The 17,203-nt window shown below is 49.5% G+C and overlaps 1 protein-coding gene across 6 annotated transcripts in view; it reads right to left on the bottom strand.

Annotated features, from left to right (window-relative positions):
* Positions 1–16,667, bottom strand: part of Gpr26 (G protein-coupled receptor 26) — a 39,773-nt gene extending 23,106 nt beyond the window's left edge. Inside the window, exons 1-3 of one of the 6 annotated variants that reach the window (XM_087610123.1) lie at positions 16,278–16,667; positions 14,686–14,771; positions 8,285–8,398 (exon numbers count right to left, since the gene is read on the bottom strand). In XM_087610123.1, coding sequence (XP_087466249.1) covers positions 8,285–8,398; positions 14,686–14,771; positions 16,278–16,421 — 344 coding nt within the window. In that variant the 5' untranslated portion in view covers positions 16,422–16,667. 6 annotated transcript variants of the gene reach the window in all.
* Positions 16,668–17,203: the final 536 nt, after the last annotated feature.

The raw sequence follows: 17,203 nt of genomic DNA, 5'->3' as shown, positions 1-17,203 counted from the left end.
CATCATGCTGCCCAATGTCCTGTATTGTTGGTTGGTCCTAGCTTCTCCCAAAAGATAAGATGTGTGTGTGTGTGTGTGTGTGTGTGTGTGTGTGTGTGTGTGTGTGAATATATCTGTGATCAGAGAATAACCTTGGTGTGTCCCTTCCTCAGACACTTTCCATATTTTATTTAAAACAGAAGTGTATCTCTTTGGGCTAGAACCTCAACAAGTTGGCTAGGCTAACTGACTAGCAACTTTGCAGGGATCTGTCTGACTCTGCCATCCATTTTGTCCTTGCTGGGGTTACAGGCATATGCTGCTCTACCCAGCTTTTGACATGGGTCTGGGGTTCTGAACTCATTCTGTATGCTTTCGTGTCAAGCACAATGCTGTTTGAGCTATCCCTCCAACCTCCCCATAGGGATTAAAAAACAAAAAAACAAAAAAACAGACTTAATTACCAAACCATCCAGTAAGATCAAAAGTAGTATTTGGAGGCTCTGTAGGACAAAATTATGGCATTTTCTTCCCAAAGATTCTATTTGATGTTTGAACCCCCTCCAATATTTTCCCATTTGTGTTTCCTTTGGACCAGGGCCTCACTCTGTACACTCTTTCATCTCACAATGATCCCTCAGAATGTGTCTCATTCCCACCTTACACATGAGATCATTGAAGCCCAGAGTGGTAGAGCAGCAGGCCAGGGTCTCCTGCCAGAGAAGTACAAGTCTCTCCCCTCTAAGTCTGGGTAAAGGTCATGCTAGGACCTGAATCTTGGCATTGTAGGGTGACAAGATGAGCTTTCAGACCCCTTTCTGCCCCAAGAGGCCCTTTCTGTGAGGTCATGATTTGCTATGCTAAACCTTTGTCTCTTGTCTGCACCCCCCCCCCAAAAAAAACCTGTGACAAGTTCTGCTTTCAAAATCAGGTCTGGCCTTGGCAGGGCCCATACAAAGATGAACTTCAAATGAACATAGTCCAGATTTGGCTCCACAAAATCCTGGCTAAGGAGATGCTAGGATACCTTCTTGCTGTTTACACTGCTCAGTGTGGTACATAGCCTTAGTACTCCAATATACTCCAAAAGAACTCCACAGGGATATGCAGGGGCTGTTCAGCTGCTCTGGTGCTCTGGGGTCCCTGGCTGTAACAACACTGCAATGGAACCAGATCCCCACCCTGTCCCCAGACCCAATATAAGCCAAGGTAACTCTGGAACTTCCACAGCTTTGGCACCTCTGGAGTCGCATGGCCCTCCCTACTCCCCAACAAACAAGCTCGTCCCACAAAGCACATCTCCTGCCCTGTGTCCTCACCTTTCACTAAGCACAAGAGGTTTTCTATGCACTTCTTGGGATGTGAGCTAGAAAAACCTCTACTTGCCCTAAGGCTCCAGTCATAGTGACACTTATGCTTGTATGCTCAAAACACATGGAGACCAGTCCTGCTCACCCTCCTATTTCCAATCTTATCCCCTCAGGAGAGCCCACACCAGTCATCAAGCCAGGGTATAGCAGCATGCATGAGGGGATGAGACACTACAGGCCATCCTGAGGAAGGCAGTGGAACCATTTATAGAAGTCTGAGTAGTCACCTGACCTGCATCTGTGTTTGTATCTGTGTACATGTGTTGTGTGTATGTGTGCATGTGATTTATGCACTCAGGTTGTGTGCATGAGTGTGCATGTATATGTTGTGCACATGTGTGTGTTGTGTGTACCCATGTATCATATGAATGTATATGCTTGAGTGCTGTGCATGCATGTGTGCCATGTGTTGTGTATATGTATGTATATGTGTATATTTATCTATATATGCATGCATTTGTTATGTGCATGTGTGTACATTGTGTCATGTGGATGTATGGATATGTGCACATGGGGTATGTGTATGCTATGCATGTATGTCCATGTGTGCCAAATGAATTTATAGTATGTAAATGTGTATATATGTATTTTGTATATGGGCATATGTGGGTCATATGTATATATATGCATGTGTGCTTTGTGTTGTGTGCATATATACATTGTATATACATTTCTACATGTGTATGCATGTTTGCCATGTGAGTGTATCTGTTATGTATGTGTATGCCCACGAGTGTTATATGTAGGTCATGTACAACTGCATGCATATGTACCATGTGTGTGTTGTGTAAATATATCTATCTTGTCTATGTGCATATATGTTTGTTGAGAAGTATAAAGTGCTTCAAGATTCAGACCTTGTTGAATTCAGGAAGGTAGACACAGAGAACCAGGGTCACAGACTGCACCCCTGAATTCTGTGTGCTTGCCCATGTCTCTATGTATAGTAGACTTCTCTGAACTGTGGCCCTCTTTTGATACAGACTGCCACTGATGCTGCTTGCTGGAAGCCATGTGAAGTGGCTGCCACAGAAAAGGGCTGACAAGACAGGAAGCAGCCCACCTTTGCCCTTACCTATAGGGGATTTTCATGCTAACCAGCAGCCTGAGCCACCATGGTCCTTTGAGAAGGAGGAGAAGGAACGAAAGGAGGTGGATGAGGAAGGGGAGGGGGAGAGGAGAGGAGGAGAAACACTTGTTTGAATTCTGAGGAATTTTGTGAATCCTGGAGGAACTAATATCCTGACCTGCCCCCAGTGAGAGTCCCCAAGGAGAGAGGCTCGTGGTAAGAGTTGCAGAGCTGCTCAACACTAGCTCAGTACCCTGGGGCTCAGCCTCTCACTGCTTCACCAACAGCACCTCAGCTCCCCATCCTTGTATCATCCTCCCTAACACATGGGGAAGAAACCAAGGCAATTCTCTGTTAGTCACATGGTCCAAATGTAGAAGAGGCATAAGTTAAACTCTAGGCTTTGAGTACCAGAGACCTCGTGCTTTCTGATGTTAGGCTGCCTCGCAGTCTCCTGCACTGTTTCCAGTTCCACTCTGCACCTGATACCTTTGCCTTCAAATACCGAATTTACAGTAGCCCATTAGAGCCTTCTCTTCATACTTCCTCTGCCCATACTGCTCCTCTCGTCTTTGCCCTTTCTTTGTGTGTCTCTCCTTGTAACACACCACACAGAGAGACAGACAGACAGACACACACACACACACAGAGGTACAGACACACACACACACACAGAGGTACAGACACACACACACACAGAGGTACAGACAGACACACACACACAAAGACACACCCACAGAGAGGCACAGAGGCACAGACACATACACACACACACACACACACACAGAGGTACAGACACACCCACACACACAGACACACACACACACAGAGGCATAGACACATACACACACACATAGACATACAGACACAGACACAAACCCACAGTGTGCATAAAATACTATCTGAGTCACAGAAGATTGCTTGGGGAAACAGCCTGATTATCCCCAAGGCTTCTGGAGACTCGATCTGCATATGCGAAGACCTGTGAGCTCTAAGCGGATGCTTTAAGCTTTCATGAGACATTAGCCACAGAAGAGTCATTTATTAATAGAGGGTTAACAGTCAGGAGCCACCTGCACATTAACCCCATTCCCCTCTCCATCATTCCATTACTCTGGAAAGCGACAATAATGGGGCCATCAGATCCGCAAATGCCTCCAAACCTGATCCTGATGATTTATGACGGCTGTAATTATTTGTAAGTCTAGATTGCTGCACAGACGATAGGCTTACAATCGCTTGAAGACATACGAACATTAATTCAGAAAGTATTTCCCAAGAGCCTGTGGGTAGAAATCTGCAGTGGCCCTGAAGGCCCTGCCTGGTCACTTCAGGAACAGACTACCTAACCCAGAGCTCAGAGGAGGAACTTGACTGTGAAACAGAGATATGTCAGGGCTCTGTAAGAGATCCCACAGGAAAACAAAGGTGACAGAGCCTGAGCAACACCTAAGGCCTGGCCTCCACATGTGTACACACACACACACACACATGCACACACACACACACATACACATACACACATGCACGCACACACGCACACACACATATACACACATGCACGCACGCACACACACATATACACACATGCACACACACATATACACATACACACACATATGCACATACACACACACAGGCACACACACATACCCACACATGCACACACACACATATACACATACAAACACATATGCACATACACACACAGGCACACATACATACCCACACATGCACACACACACATATACACATACACACACATTGCACATACACACACACAGGCACACACACATACCCACACATGCACACAGCAGATGAATTTGTCTATTTAACTTATTGTCCCACTAGGGAATTGTTAGAAGTATTGATTGTATTATTTTTTGATCATGCTAAATATTGGAAGTCATAAACCTGAAGTAGGTGCATCTCAATTTGGAAAGGTCACATTTCAAGTGCTCAACAACAGCCACCCATGTCTGGTGGCTCTCATACTAGAGCACACCACTCTAGACCCCCTTCATGCTTTCATTCTCTCTCTCTCTCTCTTTCTCTCTCTCTCTCTCCCTCCCTCCCTCCCTCTCTCTCTCTCTCTCTCTCTCTCTCTCTCTCTCTCTCTCTCTCTCTCTCTCTCTCTCTCTCTTCTGCTTCAATTATCACTTTTCTTCAGCCCTACCTGGCCATACCCAATTCACAGTCTTTGCCCATGAGACCTAGCCAGGACGCCCCACCCTACCTCAGAGTCCTGGGTTCTGGGCCTACCCGATGCAATGGCTTTGTCTTGACTTCAAGCTCTCTTTGTAGGGCCAGAATTCCTACCAGGAGACTCCTGGGGCTCTCTTCAATTCATCCTTAATCTTCAGGGGAACCGTTATAGTCTGCACAGGGAAGATGCTGGAGACGTTTGTGACAATGTGATTCCCATCACACTGATGTGATGTGAGCCTCTTGAGACCTTAGCTTGGGGTAGCATATACACGAAGAAGGTGCTGGGAAGAGGTGATGGGGGTGTTTTCCCCACATCTAGGTTCTGTATTGAGGAGGTGATGCAGTGGGCTGGTATCTCCTGATGATCCACATTTATACCAGAGTGGGCAAGGCCTTTCTCCCCTTGAAAATGCTGCTTATTCTCATGCACGATGCACAGTTTTATGAATATTTTTTAAACTCAATCACATTAACTCCATCCATTTGGATGTAATGTATTGAGCTATGAATCTGCTAGCAGTTTGACTGAAACATTATTTTGCCTGGGCACTATTAAAAGGAAATAGGCTATAATGGGGGTGGGGGTAAGGAATGACAGAGAGAAAGAGAGAGAGAGAGAGAGAGAGAGAGAGAGAGAGAGAGAGAGACAGAGACAGAGACAGAGACAGAGACAGAGAGACAGAGACAGAGAGAGAGAGAATATAAAGTGGGGGGGGTCATGTTACTTATTCCCTGAGGGTTCTAGTTAACTTACTCAACAACCTCCCCTTTCTCTGAGGTCTAGGAATGGTCTCTGTATACTTTCTTTCCCACCCATTTTCTGTGACTGTCTAGATCTCCTTCAGTCTCTGGTATCATGGGTAGGGGGGATGCTGGCCAAGAATCCACACAGGCATGCCTGTGTCGCATACTTCTTTGTTCCACATCTTTTAACCCCAGGATACCACACTGTCTTCTGGAGGCCCAGAGAGGTGAGTGCTCTGTCCCAGAGTTGCATAGCAGAAAGGTACAGCTAAGTTTGGCCTTAGGGAGGCCCCTCTCTCTGTGGCTGTAATATCTCATGCAGAGTCCTGATCTAAGGTACACTTGGCTTCCTGGTTGCAATATGAGTCTAGGCCACAATTTCTCAATCAAAGTGACTCTGGTCCCAAGGGAACACTTGGAAATATCTGGAGACATGGTTATCAAACTGGGGACGTTGGGGAAGAATAGAGGTGTTCCTGGTACCTAGTTGGTTAGACCAAGGAGCCCATGATACATCATACAATGCATAGGGTAGCCTCTCTCCCAAGAGTCATCCATATATAACACAGCAGCAATAGTGCTGAGGTCCAGTGAACAGATGCAGAAGAAAAACAAATGATGAATCTGTCCTGTCCTGTGTTTGGACCATCCAGGGACACACACACACACACACACACACACACACACACACACACACACACACACATAGCTCCAAGTCCTGTGTCCAAAGAGAGGAATAGGCTGAGTCTGGCTTCCCACAAGGAAACACCAAGGAATACCATGGAAGGCATTGGGATGGCACTGTACTTGGGCTGTCCAAGGAAGGGGAGAGGGGAGAGAGGTGAGCAAGGCTCCCGTATGCATTGTCTGTATTCCTGTGGGTCCTGTGGGCAAAGGGCTATCTCTTGGCCAGAAGAAAGAATTGGCAGCCAGGACTGAAATTAGCAACCAGGCTGGGCTCTGTGTAAGGACAAGTGGGGAGAAGAGAGAGGGTAGTCACAGTTAGCTCACCCTCATAGGGAAGAGGAGACTGGGTGACAGTGAAGGGAACGGCCATATGCACTTCCGCACTGGTACTAGCTATGTTCTCTTCGTCTCTCTCCCTTTCTTTCTCCCTTAGCCCTGACACATTCATACACAGAGGAAACCATTTCCCAGACTCAATCAAAGCTCCCACTCCACCTCCTAATAGGAACCTTGTCCTTTGTGAGCTCCAACTTTGCAGATCATACTTGGGATACAAAGCTGGAGAATTTCCCCCAACCAATCCACAAAGCATCTTGGGAGAGAGAGGTGGGAGGGGAGGTAGTCCTTTTCTTTCTTCCTTCTCTGACTGAAATTGGCATGGGGAACAGTCACAGCTGGAGCAGGCTGGTCTAGGCTGGTCTGAGGAATACTGGTCCCCGGTTCCAGTAACTGGCAGCCCTGCCTAGCTCTTGGTCCTCCAGGAAGACGGAAAACCTCACAGTCATTGGCCCAACAGTTCAGCCACAGGAGAGGTGGCCTGCATGGCAGGGCACAGAGAGCAATATCTGCTTTTGTTCAGGTGGAAAGTATCCTCAAATAAACTGTTGCGGGGGGAGCTGGCTACCCAGCACACAGTGGGCAGTGGCACCCTGTACTGTGCTACACTCCCCTCTGCCTTCTCTCCGTTTCTTCCTGTCAGCATCTCCTGGAGTATACATGTGGGTGACAAGTTGGGATGAAATTATCTGGAGATTGAGTGAAGAACCTTTCTGCTGTGGGGTACTGAGTTTAACACATAAGAATCCAAGGCCTATGGAGAGTAATATGGAGGTTCTCCCCCAAACCCAATAAACCCACCATTTGAAATAGCCGGTCCACCTCTGGGTATATATATGATACCTGTATGACTGTATTTACTTCAGCACTGTTCATAGCGAAACCAACCTTGGGGCCACAATGGACACAAAGAAAATGTGGAATAGATACACAACGGACTATCATTTGGACAAAGAGGATAGAACAAGAAGGCATAACAGAATAACTCAGACATGTGCCACCTGCTCTCCCACAGCACACACCCTAAAAAGCCCAGCAGGATGTACAGAGTGACTCCCAGAAGCTGGGACAAAAGAAAGGGAGTAACAGAAGGCAGGTGTGTAATGGGCTTTAAAACAGGCTGGAGAAATTCTACTCTGGCAGGGGCTGCATTCCACAGCGACTAGTTACTTATGTTAGAAAGAGTGAACAGAGAGGAGCTTGGAGGCTCCAAAGACAGGATCATAGCAAGGAGACTGAAACAATTGAGTAATTTTACCAGCACCTGTTTTGTGTGTGTGTGTGTGTGTGTGTGTGTGTGTGTGTGTGTGTGTGTGTATGTGTATGTGTGTGTGTGTGTGTGTGTGTGTGTGTGTGTGTAGTGTAGTGTAGTATAATTTCACACAGGGCTTCACAGGCGTGTGCAGTCATTATGAGCTGATCAAAATTGTTAGTGTTGTTAAAGGAGCTGGGCATGTTGACTTCCCCGACTTGGTTAGTACCTGTTGTATACATGAATTGTCCAGGGCACTCGTGACTGCCTGTAATCAAAATGCTAATTAAGGAGCTAAAGAGATTGCTCAGTGGCTACAAGGTGCTCAGACTGCTATTGAAGAGGATCTGAGTTTAGTTCCCAGCACCCATGTTAGCCGCTCACAACTGCTTGCAATTCCAGCTCCAGGAGACCCAGAATCCTTTGCTGGCCTCTACAGACACCTGCACTCGGTATGTATAATACCCATACACATACACATAATTAAAATGCTAATTAGTAATAAGGGAGAGTCAGAGGCTGGAGAGAAGCCTACAAAGTGTCTAGGCTCCTTCTTCCATGCTTTCAGGAAAGACATGTGGCCCAGAAGGGTTCCACCCTGGTGCTCCAAGCCCTGCCCCCACCCTCAGGTCAGCTTACCTGGTAATCACATAGGGTGCAAAGCACACGAGGAAGGTCCCTATGAAGGTGCTGATCTTCTTGGTGGCACGCTGCCGCCTCCGCTTCTGTTCCTCCAGACATCGTTCCCTCACACTGTGCAGGGCAGAGAGGAGAAGGTAACTCATGCTGTGGCCTGGCCAAGGCACAGGGAGGTGCTACTCGTCAACATGAGCCATGGCTTTGAGGCATGTGGCTATGAAGCCAGAGACCTGAGGCCCCAAGCTTGTGCCCCTGGGCAATCTGTGTGTCATTGTCAAGATCGTTATCATAGTGTAGTATCATATACCACAGTTTCATGTTGTGCTTTCTTATAGACAACTCAACATAATGCTAAAGAATTAAATGCATAATGTATAGTGTTCCAGTCTCCTTTCCGTTTCTGTGCTAAGACATCCTGACCAAAAGCAGCACAGGAGAGGGAAAGGGCTTTTCCGGTTCACACTCCATGCTGCAGCCTATGGTTTGGCGGAAGGCAGGAATTCAAGCAGCCAGTCACATAACATCTACAATCTAGAGAAGAGAGAAGCAAACAAAACCACGCTGCCCGCTTGCTTATGCTACTAGCTTTCCATGCCTCCTGTTCAGAACCCTGTGCTAGGGAATGGTACCACCCTTATGTCAATGAAGAATCGAGACACTCCCCTGCAGACATGCCACGGGTCTACCTGGTCTAAATCATCCCTCAGATGAAAGGCTCCTCCCAGGTAATTCCAGGCTGTGGCAAGTTAACATTTAAAACCAGCCATCTCTCTCTCTCTCTCTCTCTCTCTCTCTCTCTCTCACACACACACACACACACACACACACACACACACACACTTTCTGTAAAATGTATCCAGTGTAGGGATGAATAACACAGTGAGTATTATAAATTTAGATAGTATAATACAATTAGTATTGGTATTACACAGTGAGTACAAACAGACAGGAACTCATTACCGCTGATATCAATCACTGATTCCCCTGCATGATCCTGAAGGTGCAATCTGCATGTTGTCTTTTATTCTGACCTTTGCCATCCTCAGACCTTCAGCGGCTATTTCCTGTGGGGCTAGCCTACTTTGCTAGTCTGTGCTAATTGTCAACTTGACAAAAATCTAGAATCACCTGGGAGATGGGCCTCTGCTTACCTACTGGAGAGTATCCGGTTACATTCATCGATACAGAAAGACCCATCTTAGTTGTGGGCACGTGCAGTTCCTGAGCTGGGATCCTGGGCTGTATGGAATGGGAGAAGGGAGCTGAACACTGGCATTTAGTACTGTCTGCTTCCTGGTTGTACGTGTGATGAGAGCAGCTGCCTCAAGCCCCTGCTGCCTCGACTGCCCTGCCGTGATGGGCCGTCCCTTGACCTGTGAAGGGGAAGAAGTTTCCTCCCTCAACGTGCTCTTATCAGAGTATTTTACCATAGCAATGGGAAAAGGAACTAAGATATCTTCTCTGTTTTAGATGGGTGATGAGGTACTCTGTGAAGAGGGGGACAAGTGAATAAAGACAGCTCTGAATTACATCCATTTGACTTGAAGATGAAACTCACTGGATAGAGGGGCACTGAGAGATGGGGAACTTCCTTATGCTTCCCAAGAAGTCAGGGTTCTGTTGAGAGATTGTGGTCCTTCCTTGCCAAAGCCTGGACAACTCTGGGGGACTTCTGAGAGAGAGACCCTTGAATGACGGAAGGAAGGAAAGGATGAGACTGTAACTCCCTCAGACTGCGCAGATCTTCAGAAATCTGCTGTGTTATTTCCTTGAGGACAGTTTAAGGGGAAGGTACTTTGCAACAATCTCTTCTTTGGACTTTGCTTCTTGGCTAATAGCCTGGTGGTTACGTGTGAAGAGTCAGAGTTAGACTTCCAGATTCAAATCTGAGCACCTCCAAGCCACTGGAGTTTCCTAGGTCTTTAAAAGTCCTTCTTGTCCCATGCTGTGTCTACTGGTGAGAGGCAGCTGTGCTTAGAGACTGTGCCAGGGGTGCTGTGGACTAGCACCATGCAACCACTTGAGGCTCACAGGGGCACCAGATTCTAATGTGATGAGTATCTGCCGAGGGCACTCTGCCCCGCGGTCATGTCCCTGCTGGAACAGACTGTAGACTCTGCAGCAATATGCCTATCCAAGCATAGGGATGGGGAAACTGAGGCTTAAAAGAATGAAGGACCTGCCTGGCATGAAAGTCAGATACCAATAGAATTTCAAACACAGGGGCACTGGCCGCAAACCTAGTGGTTCCGGTTAGGAGCATGGCACTCCTTCCCTGAATGAAGCCAGCTCTGCCATCCCTGCCCGGACTCTGCTGTTTCCTGGGTGCAATGGCCGCAGAAGGTGAGTAAGGTCAGGAGACTCCATGCTCAGGGAAGCAGCATAAGCATCAGCTTAGCATCCTTATCCCTTAGTCGGGTGCGAGACTGAGCTCTCAGAATGATAGGATCACAGAACCACTTGCTGTCGTTTCCCTCACCATAGCTTTGCCATTGATGCCAACTTCCTGGAAACCTTGCTGCCCCACGAGCTACTATCATGCTTATTCTCAGACAAGGATACTGGGGACAGTTTAGGACATGCCCAAGAACATACAGAACCAAGTCTCATCTCAAGTCGCCTGCCCACAGACTCTGAAGTCTTCCCCCTTAACCCTACTGACACCCCTGGTCTGGTGGTGGCAACTTGGAGTCCTTGGACTCAGAGCCTATGGTGCAGAGAGGTGGCTCTGAGTCGTCAGTGATCTGAGATGACTATTGTCCTTCCTCAACCCATACTTGGAACCCTCACCTGCTGGTCCATGTTGGTTTTCTTGCTTTTAAGACATGAGGCGAGACGGCAGGTGATGAGAAAGAGCCCTGAGTTTGCAGTTAGGATGCACACACTAGCAATTCCCCTCTTAGAGCTAACAAGAGCAGTCCCTGCTCAGGACCCTGTACATTAGAGCTGGAGTTACACCATTCATTCTAGACTAGAGCAAAGAAGCCTTGTCCAAGTGCCTTGATTCTGCTTCCAAAATTCATGCAGACCCCTGGTGCCATGCCCAAAGGTAAGCTGTAGGGTAGATGTGCCCATCTGAAGGTCCCGGGAGCATCACATGTCTGTGGAACATGACTGTGTGACTTGCACTGTGCACATGGCCCAAGGAAGGCACTTGCGGTGCTGTGTGGATTCAGGGATGGAAAAGTAAAGCAGACCACTTGGTCAGATCAGACTAGCCTCCAAGGAGCCTAAAACCCCAAATTTGAGCCCCACTTTTAGGAGGTAGATCTACCAAGACAGGGGGATTAGCATGCATTTCACATAACAGTCCGTAAGCTAAATTTAGAACTTCTAAGCACATACACAGACAGTTTGTGAGACTCTATCTGCCTGGTTTCTCCATCTATAAATCTCACGGACAGACTTGGGTGTGAGCTACATTTTAGGGCTCATCAAGGGTGTCTGTTTCTGGAGCAACTTCTGTCTCTGTAAAGCCAAGGGCGCAGTGGGATTCTGCCCCCTTAGCCAACCTCTGACATCCGGCAGAGGCAGAGCCAGCCCTCAGCCAATCCCTGTGGCCGTGTTTCACAGGAAGTGGAGATGGTAGAGAGAGAACCCCATAACACTGGGAGGAAGTTCCCATTCAGCTTGGAAGAGAGACTGTCAGCAACAGCTTATCTCGGGGAAGCCATCTGCCTGAGATAGTGATTCTGGGCTGGGCTGGAAAGAGAAGGCACTACAGCTTGGCCACTGAGCCTGATCTGCTTGGCTGTCCCTGGAAGCTTCAGAAGAGGTCTAACTGGAGCAGTGGTTCTCAACTTTTCAAATGCTGTGACCCTTTAATACAGTTCCTCGTATTGTGGTGACCACCACCAACCAATTATTTTTGTTACCACTTCATAATGGTAATTTTGCTACTGTCATGAATCAAAATGTAAATATCTGTGTTTTCTGATGGTCTTAGATGACTTCTGTGAAAGAATTGTTAGACACCCCCCCTCCCAAAGAGGTTGCAACCCACAGGTTGCAACTAGACCTTACCCAGAGCTTTGGCTTCACTGGGTGGGTTGAGAGTTGGGTGTGGACCAGGCAAAGTGCCACCTGCCTCCTAAAGGAAGTGACTTGGGAAACCTTAAAACAACAGAAATGAAAGATGCCACTCTGGATCTCAGATTTAGAACGCCCCTGCTGTTTAGGGGTCGATTGTAATGAAGGGGTAAAGTTTGCTGCTACTCAGCCTGTAGGGAACTCAGCAACCTCTGGCACCCTAACAAATGGTACCCAGAGTGCAGGCAACACAAACCACATCTCTTTCAGCTAAGTCCTGAGGTAAGTGTGGTAGTTGGGATGACTTCCAGTGAGCTAAGACTCTACTCGCTGCTCTGACTGTCCAGAGACTACTGTCCTGGGACTAACACTCACAGATGACATAGCCTAACAGTTTCTTGGCACCAAAGGATATCCAGAACTGAGGCGGGGTAGGACTCCACTGCAGCCCTCAGAGATAGGATCATGTCTTCTCACCAGTACCACCAAAGTGGCAGCCAGAAGATCAGGTGTCATGGAATCCCCTGTGGACTGGCTATCCTGTTCTGTGGAGTCCATGCCCCCTCCCTCCACTCCTGCTTAAGACCTCTGAGAAGGACAGTTTGTGCTCACCAAGGAGTCCATGGCTCTGTGACCTAATGGAGCTTCCTGAGGTGGGGGCGGAGAGCCTAGAAGCAGGGACTCCTCCTAACAGCCTGCCACCTAGAGTCAAGGTTCTCTGCAGAGCTGACAAAGACCTGGATTCCTGCTCAGTATCTGTCCCTGCTTATGAGACCCCTAAATAACTCACTATAGTTCTGACCTGAAGTCAGAGAGACTGGCAGGAGCAGAGGAAGTCCTTGTTCCTAGATAGAATGCAAAGTGGACTCTATCCTCCTCTCTGGCAGACACAGATGGAGAGCTGGGGTCCGACTTCACATTGCTCTAAATACAATGGGCTCCTCTCCTGGCTCAGTTTCTCTTTCCCTCCACTGGGAGGCGAGGCCTGAGTGGGCTTTCTAGGGCTCGTTCGAGTCTGCAAGAGTTAACATTTCCATGCATCTTCACAAACAGCCCCAACCCCAGCCCCAGCCCAAGCTCTAGCTCCAGCTTCAACCACAGCCCCAGCCCCAGAGACAGCCCTTTCTAAAGTAAAGGGTGACGGACAAGAATGTTTCTGCAAGTGTGGCTTCAGACTCCTGAAATGAGTAAACTGCAAAGGCCGTGGCTGAGAGAGCTGATATAAGCACATTTGGTTTAAGCCTCTGTGGGGAAGATGTCATTTGGGGAAGACTGGACCAGCCCGTCATCTGGAATGAGCACTCAGAGGCAGCAGTAGACACTCAGCCATGCCCTTCTGATATACAGGTAGAGTGACATTCAGCATAGCGACATTGCTCAAGGCAGGGAAACCTCACAAAGGCCTTTGCTCAGTCTGTCCACTGTGCCTTGGAGAATGAACATACATTGGAGTCTACACTCTGTCCCCCAAGGCTCCCTGCATCCTGGGGCTCTGCTCACACACAGAAGCCTAATCTTCCATCACTAGTACTCCTCTTGTGCTGTGTCTTCTGTGTCAAGTGGACTCCTAAGCCCTTGTCTAGAGTTCCAGGCAACAGAGAGTGAGCCTGCTTTTAATGTATATAGATTGGCAGAGGCCACAGAGGCAACCTCCCACTTGATGTCCTGGTCTCAAGAGGAAGGATGAGGTGAGCTCAGGACAGCCTGATTGACAGTTTCCTCCTCCTCTCCCTAAGGAACATTAAGGACCACGGAGGTTCCTAGCCGATCCTTCCAATTGCCTCCCCCCTTCTTCTCCCAAGAACTAGCAAGTCAAGAGACTAGAAGTGAGTAGGCAGGCTTGGTTTCAGGAGCCCGAGATACAAATTCTTGAAAGGACCTTAAAGCACCAAGTCTAGAAAACAATAGACGGAGCCTTCTAGGTTGGCAGGAAGAACCCGGGACCTCAGAGTCCATCACTGGGAGAAGGTGCTGTGTTTGATGAGGACTCAAGCACACATACAGGGAGAGGAGATTCAGGTGGTACCACACCCAGGATGGCAAAGACCCAGAGGAATAACACCCACCATCTGAAGAGTTCTTAAGGGTTTTCCAAGCCTCCAGATCCCCTCTCAGATCCAAACCTTTTTCAAGTTTTGCAGTGAACAGAGTTCACTGCTCAGGATGAGTATAAGGATACGAAGTTCTGGCTAGGGTTTCAGTCTCATGTTTCAGAAAGTGAAGCTCTACGCACTCATTTAGACAACAGCCGCCTTTCCACCCATGCTTAATGCAGTTGATGCAGAACGGAGACCTCCTCAAACTCTACCCTGGATGCTGGGACCTTCCCAACCCAATACTAAGTGCCCAGAGCCCTGGGTGAGGCCGCTCACCTGGGATGGATGTCCACTAACAGCACGAGCGTCTGCATGGTGATCACGTCGATGCGCTTGCAGTGGAAACGGGCCACCTTGAGCACCTTGAGGTACGTGAAGCAGAGCACGATGAAGGAGAGCAGGAAGCTAAGCGCATGGAAGGCGCTGGTGAAGACAGCAAAGCGCAGGCGCTCGTCGGGCCGCCGGCTGCACAGCGTGCACGAGGCATACAGCTGGTGGAAGCCGAGCCAGGACAGGGCGAGCGCGGTGGCCGGGAAGGTGAGCGCGTGCAGCCACGTGTAGGCCACCATGAAGGCGGCATCTCGGAGGCGCATCTTGGCACGGTAGCTCAGCGGGAAGACCACAGCCACCCAGCGGTCGATGCTGAGCGCGGCCATACTGAGCATGGAGTTGGCGGCCAGAAAGGTGTCGAGGAAGGCGGCCAGGCGGCACAGGCGGTCCCCGGCCGGCTGCCGTTGTGCCACGACGCCGGCCAGTGTTAGTGGCATGTTGACCACGGTACACAGCAGGTTGCCACACGTGAGGTTGAGAGTGAAGAGCGCCGGCGCCTGGCGGCGGATGTCAGCGCTGTGCAGGAGGCAGAGCAGCACCAGCCCGTTGGACAGCAGCGACACGCCGATTGTGCCCACCAGCAGCCCCGCCAGGCCCGCGTCCCACGAGTTCATGGTGCGCGCCCGCTGCTGGCGCTCAGGGCCCGCAACCCCGCGCCGCCATGGCGCAGCCCGCTGCCGACTCAGCCCCTCGGCGACGCGGCAGCCCAGCGACCCCTGGACCCTGTCGCCATGGCTACGGAGAGGGTATCCAGCAACCCAGAACCCTGCGCCAGCCCCTGGGCCAGCGCCTAGGCACGCAGCCACCCGGAACCCCGCGCCACCTCCCAGGCGAGCACCCGGGCACGAAACACTCGGAGTCTGGGGTCACCTCACCGGCGAGCACCTGGGCGAGTGCTCACCCCTAGCCCCGCGCCACCTCTTGGCCAGTATCCCGGTTCTCCTCTGAACTCCTGTAGTGCCCTGGAATCCAGGGTCGCAGGCGCCTGCGGTCCCTGGTTTTGCCTCTGCCTGCACCCGCCCTCACTGGGTCCCTCTAAGCTCTGGCTCTGCTCTGCACACCCTCCTGCTCTGTGGCTTTCTCTCTGTCTCCCTCTCTCTGCCTCTGTGCTCAATCTCCAGTGTGCTCTCACTTTCTGCCCCCTCCCCCTTCTGTCTCTCCCACCTCCAATTTTCTCCTCCCTTTCTTTCTCCTTTCTCTCTTCTTTCTCTTAGGAAACTGACTGCTTCTGAGGAGGAAATCCCACCGATTCTCTCTCTCTCTCTCTCTCTCTCTCTCTCTCTCTCTCTCTCTCTCTCACACACACACACACACACACACACACACACACACCCTTGGAGGGAAGGAGCCCTCCCGGCTCCCTTGCAGAATGGCTGGCTCCCAGTTGCTCCCCTCCTCCTTCTCTTCCTTTCTGTCCTCCCCTACATGAGCTGGAGACAGGCTGAGTCAAGAAATCTAAAGAAAGAGAATGCCTGGGCACCCTCGTGTCCCAGTGCTCCTTGTCCCTGCCTAGCTGACCAGACCTTGACCAAGCCTACCTGCACCACAGCTGCCCAGCATCTAGGGTTGCTGCTGCTGTCTAAGATGAACCGGGGAGCTTGGCTAGGCTTCTGCTGAGCCGGGATGGAATTCACAGTTCTATCTTGCATTAGGACCAGATATCTCCTGAGATCTCCTCCCATCTGTCTGCAGAGAGTTGCTGTACTGCTGGACACCGAGTCCTCGGAGCTTCATTTTTTTCACTCTCTTGTCACTCAGCTACATTCTCAGACCTGATAGGAGGTCACTTGAGGCTCACTGGGACATCCCTCGGGCATGCTATCAGTCAAGAGCACACTATATCTGCCCTTACTCATCAGAAGTAGCCCTGGTGTGGCTGGTGCTGGACACTCATGATGTCCTGTGCCAGCTGCTGTCCTGCCCATTCTGGGTGAGACTGGGACTGTAAGCTTATTAGGCATGTGGACGAGCTGTTCAGAGAACGGGAGGATGTTGGTGGATCTATTTGATCCAGATCATGAGAGCTTGGGACATAAATGGTCTCAGACTTTCCTCAGGCAAGCATGTGGGGACTGTGTCTCTTCTGTCCCTAGTCCAGACTCTGTAGTTTCAAAGGTGCTTGGTGGACAGACAGGTGACAGCTTTCAGGGCTTCCTCAGTCTCTTGCCTTTCTGTGGGATGCTACCTCCTCCAGTGACTACCTATGCCATATCTCGGAACCTGGTGAGATGGTCAGTGATGATTGCTCAAACCTAGACCTCAGTTTGAAAGAAGCCAATTATATACAGTTTCCCTAAGGGAACTATTTTGTCTCACCCATCACCCTATCTTCCCTCACATAGATTCAAGTATGAAGGGGGCTAATATAAAGTACCAGAAAGTCAGGGAGAACAATGGACTCTCTTCTGTGCACCTTGACAGATGCTCATTAACCATCACTGCAATGGATGACAACTATACACAG

This window comes from Rattus norvegicus, chromosome 1 (assembly GCF_021556685.1).
Source record: "Rattus norvegicus strain SHRSP/BbbUtx chromosome 1, alternate assembly SHRSP_T2T, whole genome shotgun sequence".
NCBI classification, from domain to species: Eukaryota; Metazoa; Chordata; class Mammalia; order Rodentia; family Muridae; genus Rattus; species Rattus norvegicus.
This window is presented reverse-complemented; position numbering and strand designations above follow the sequence as displayed.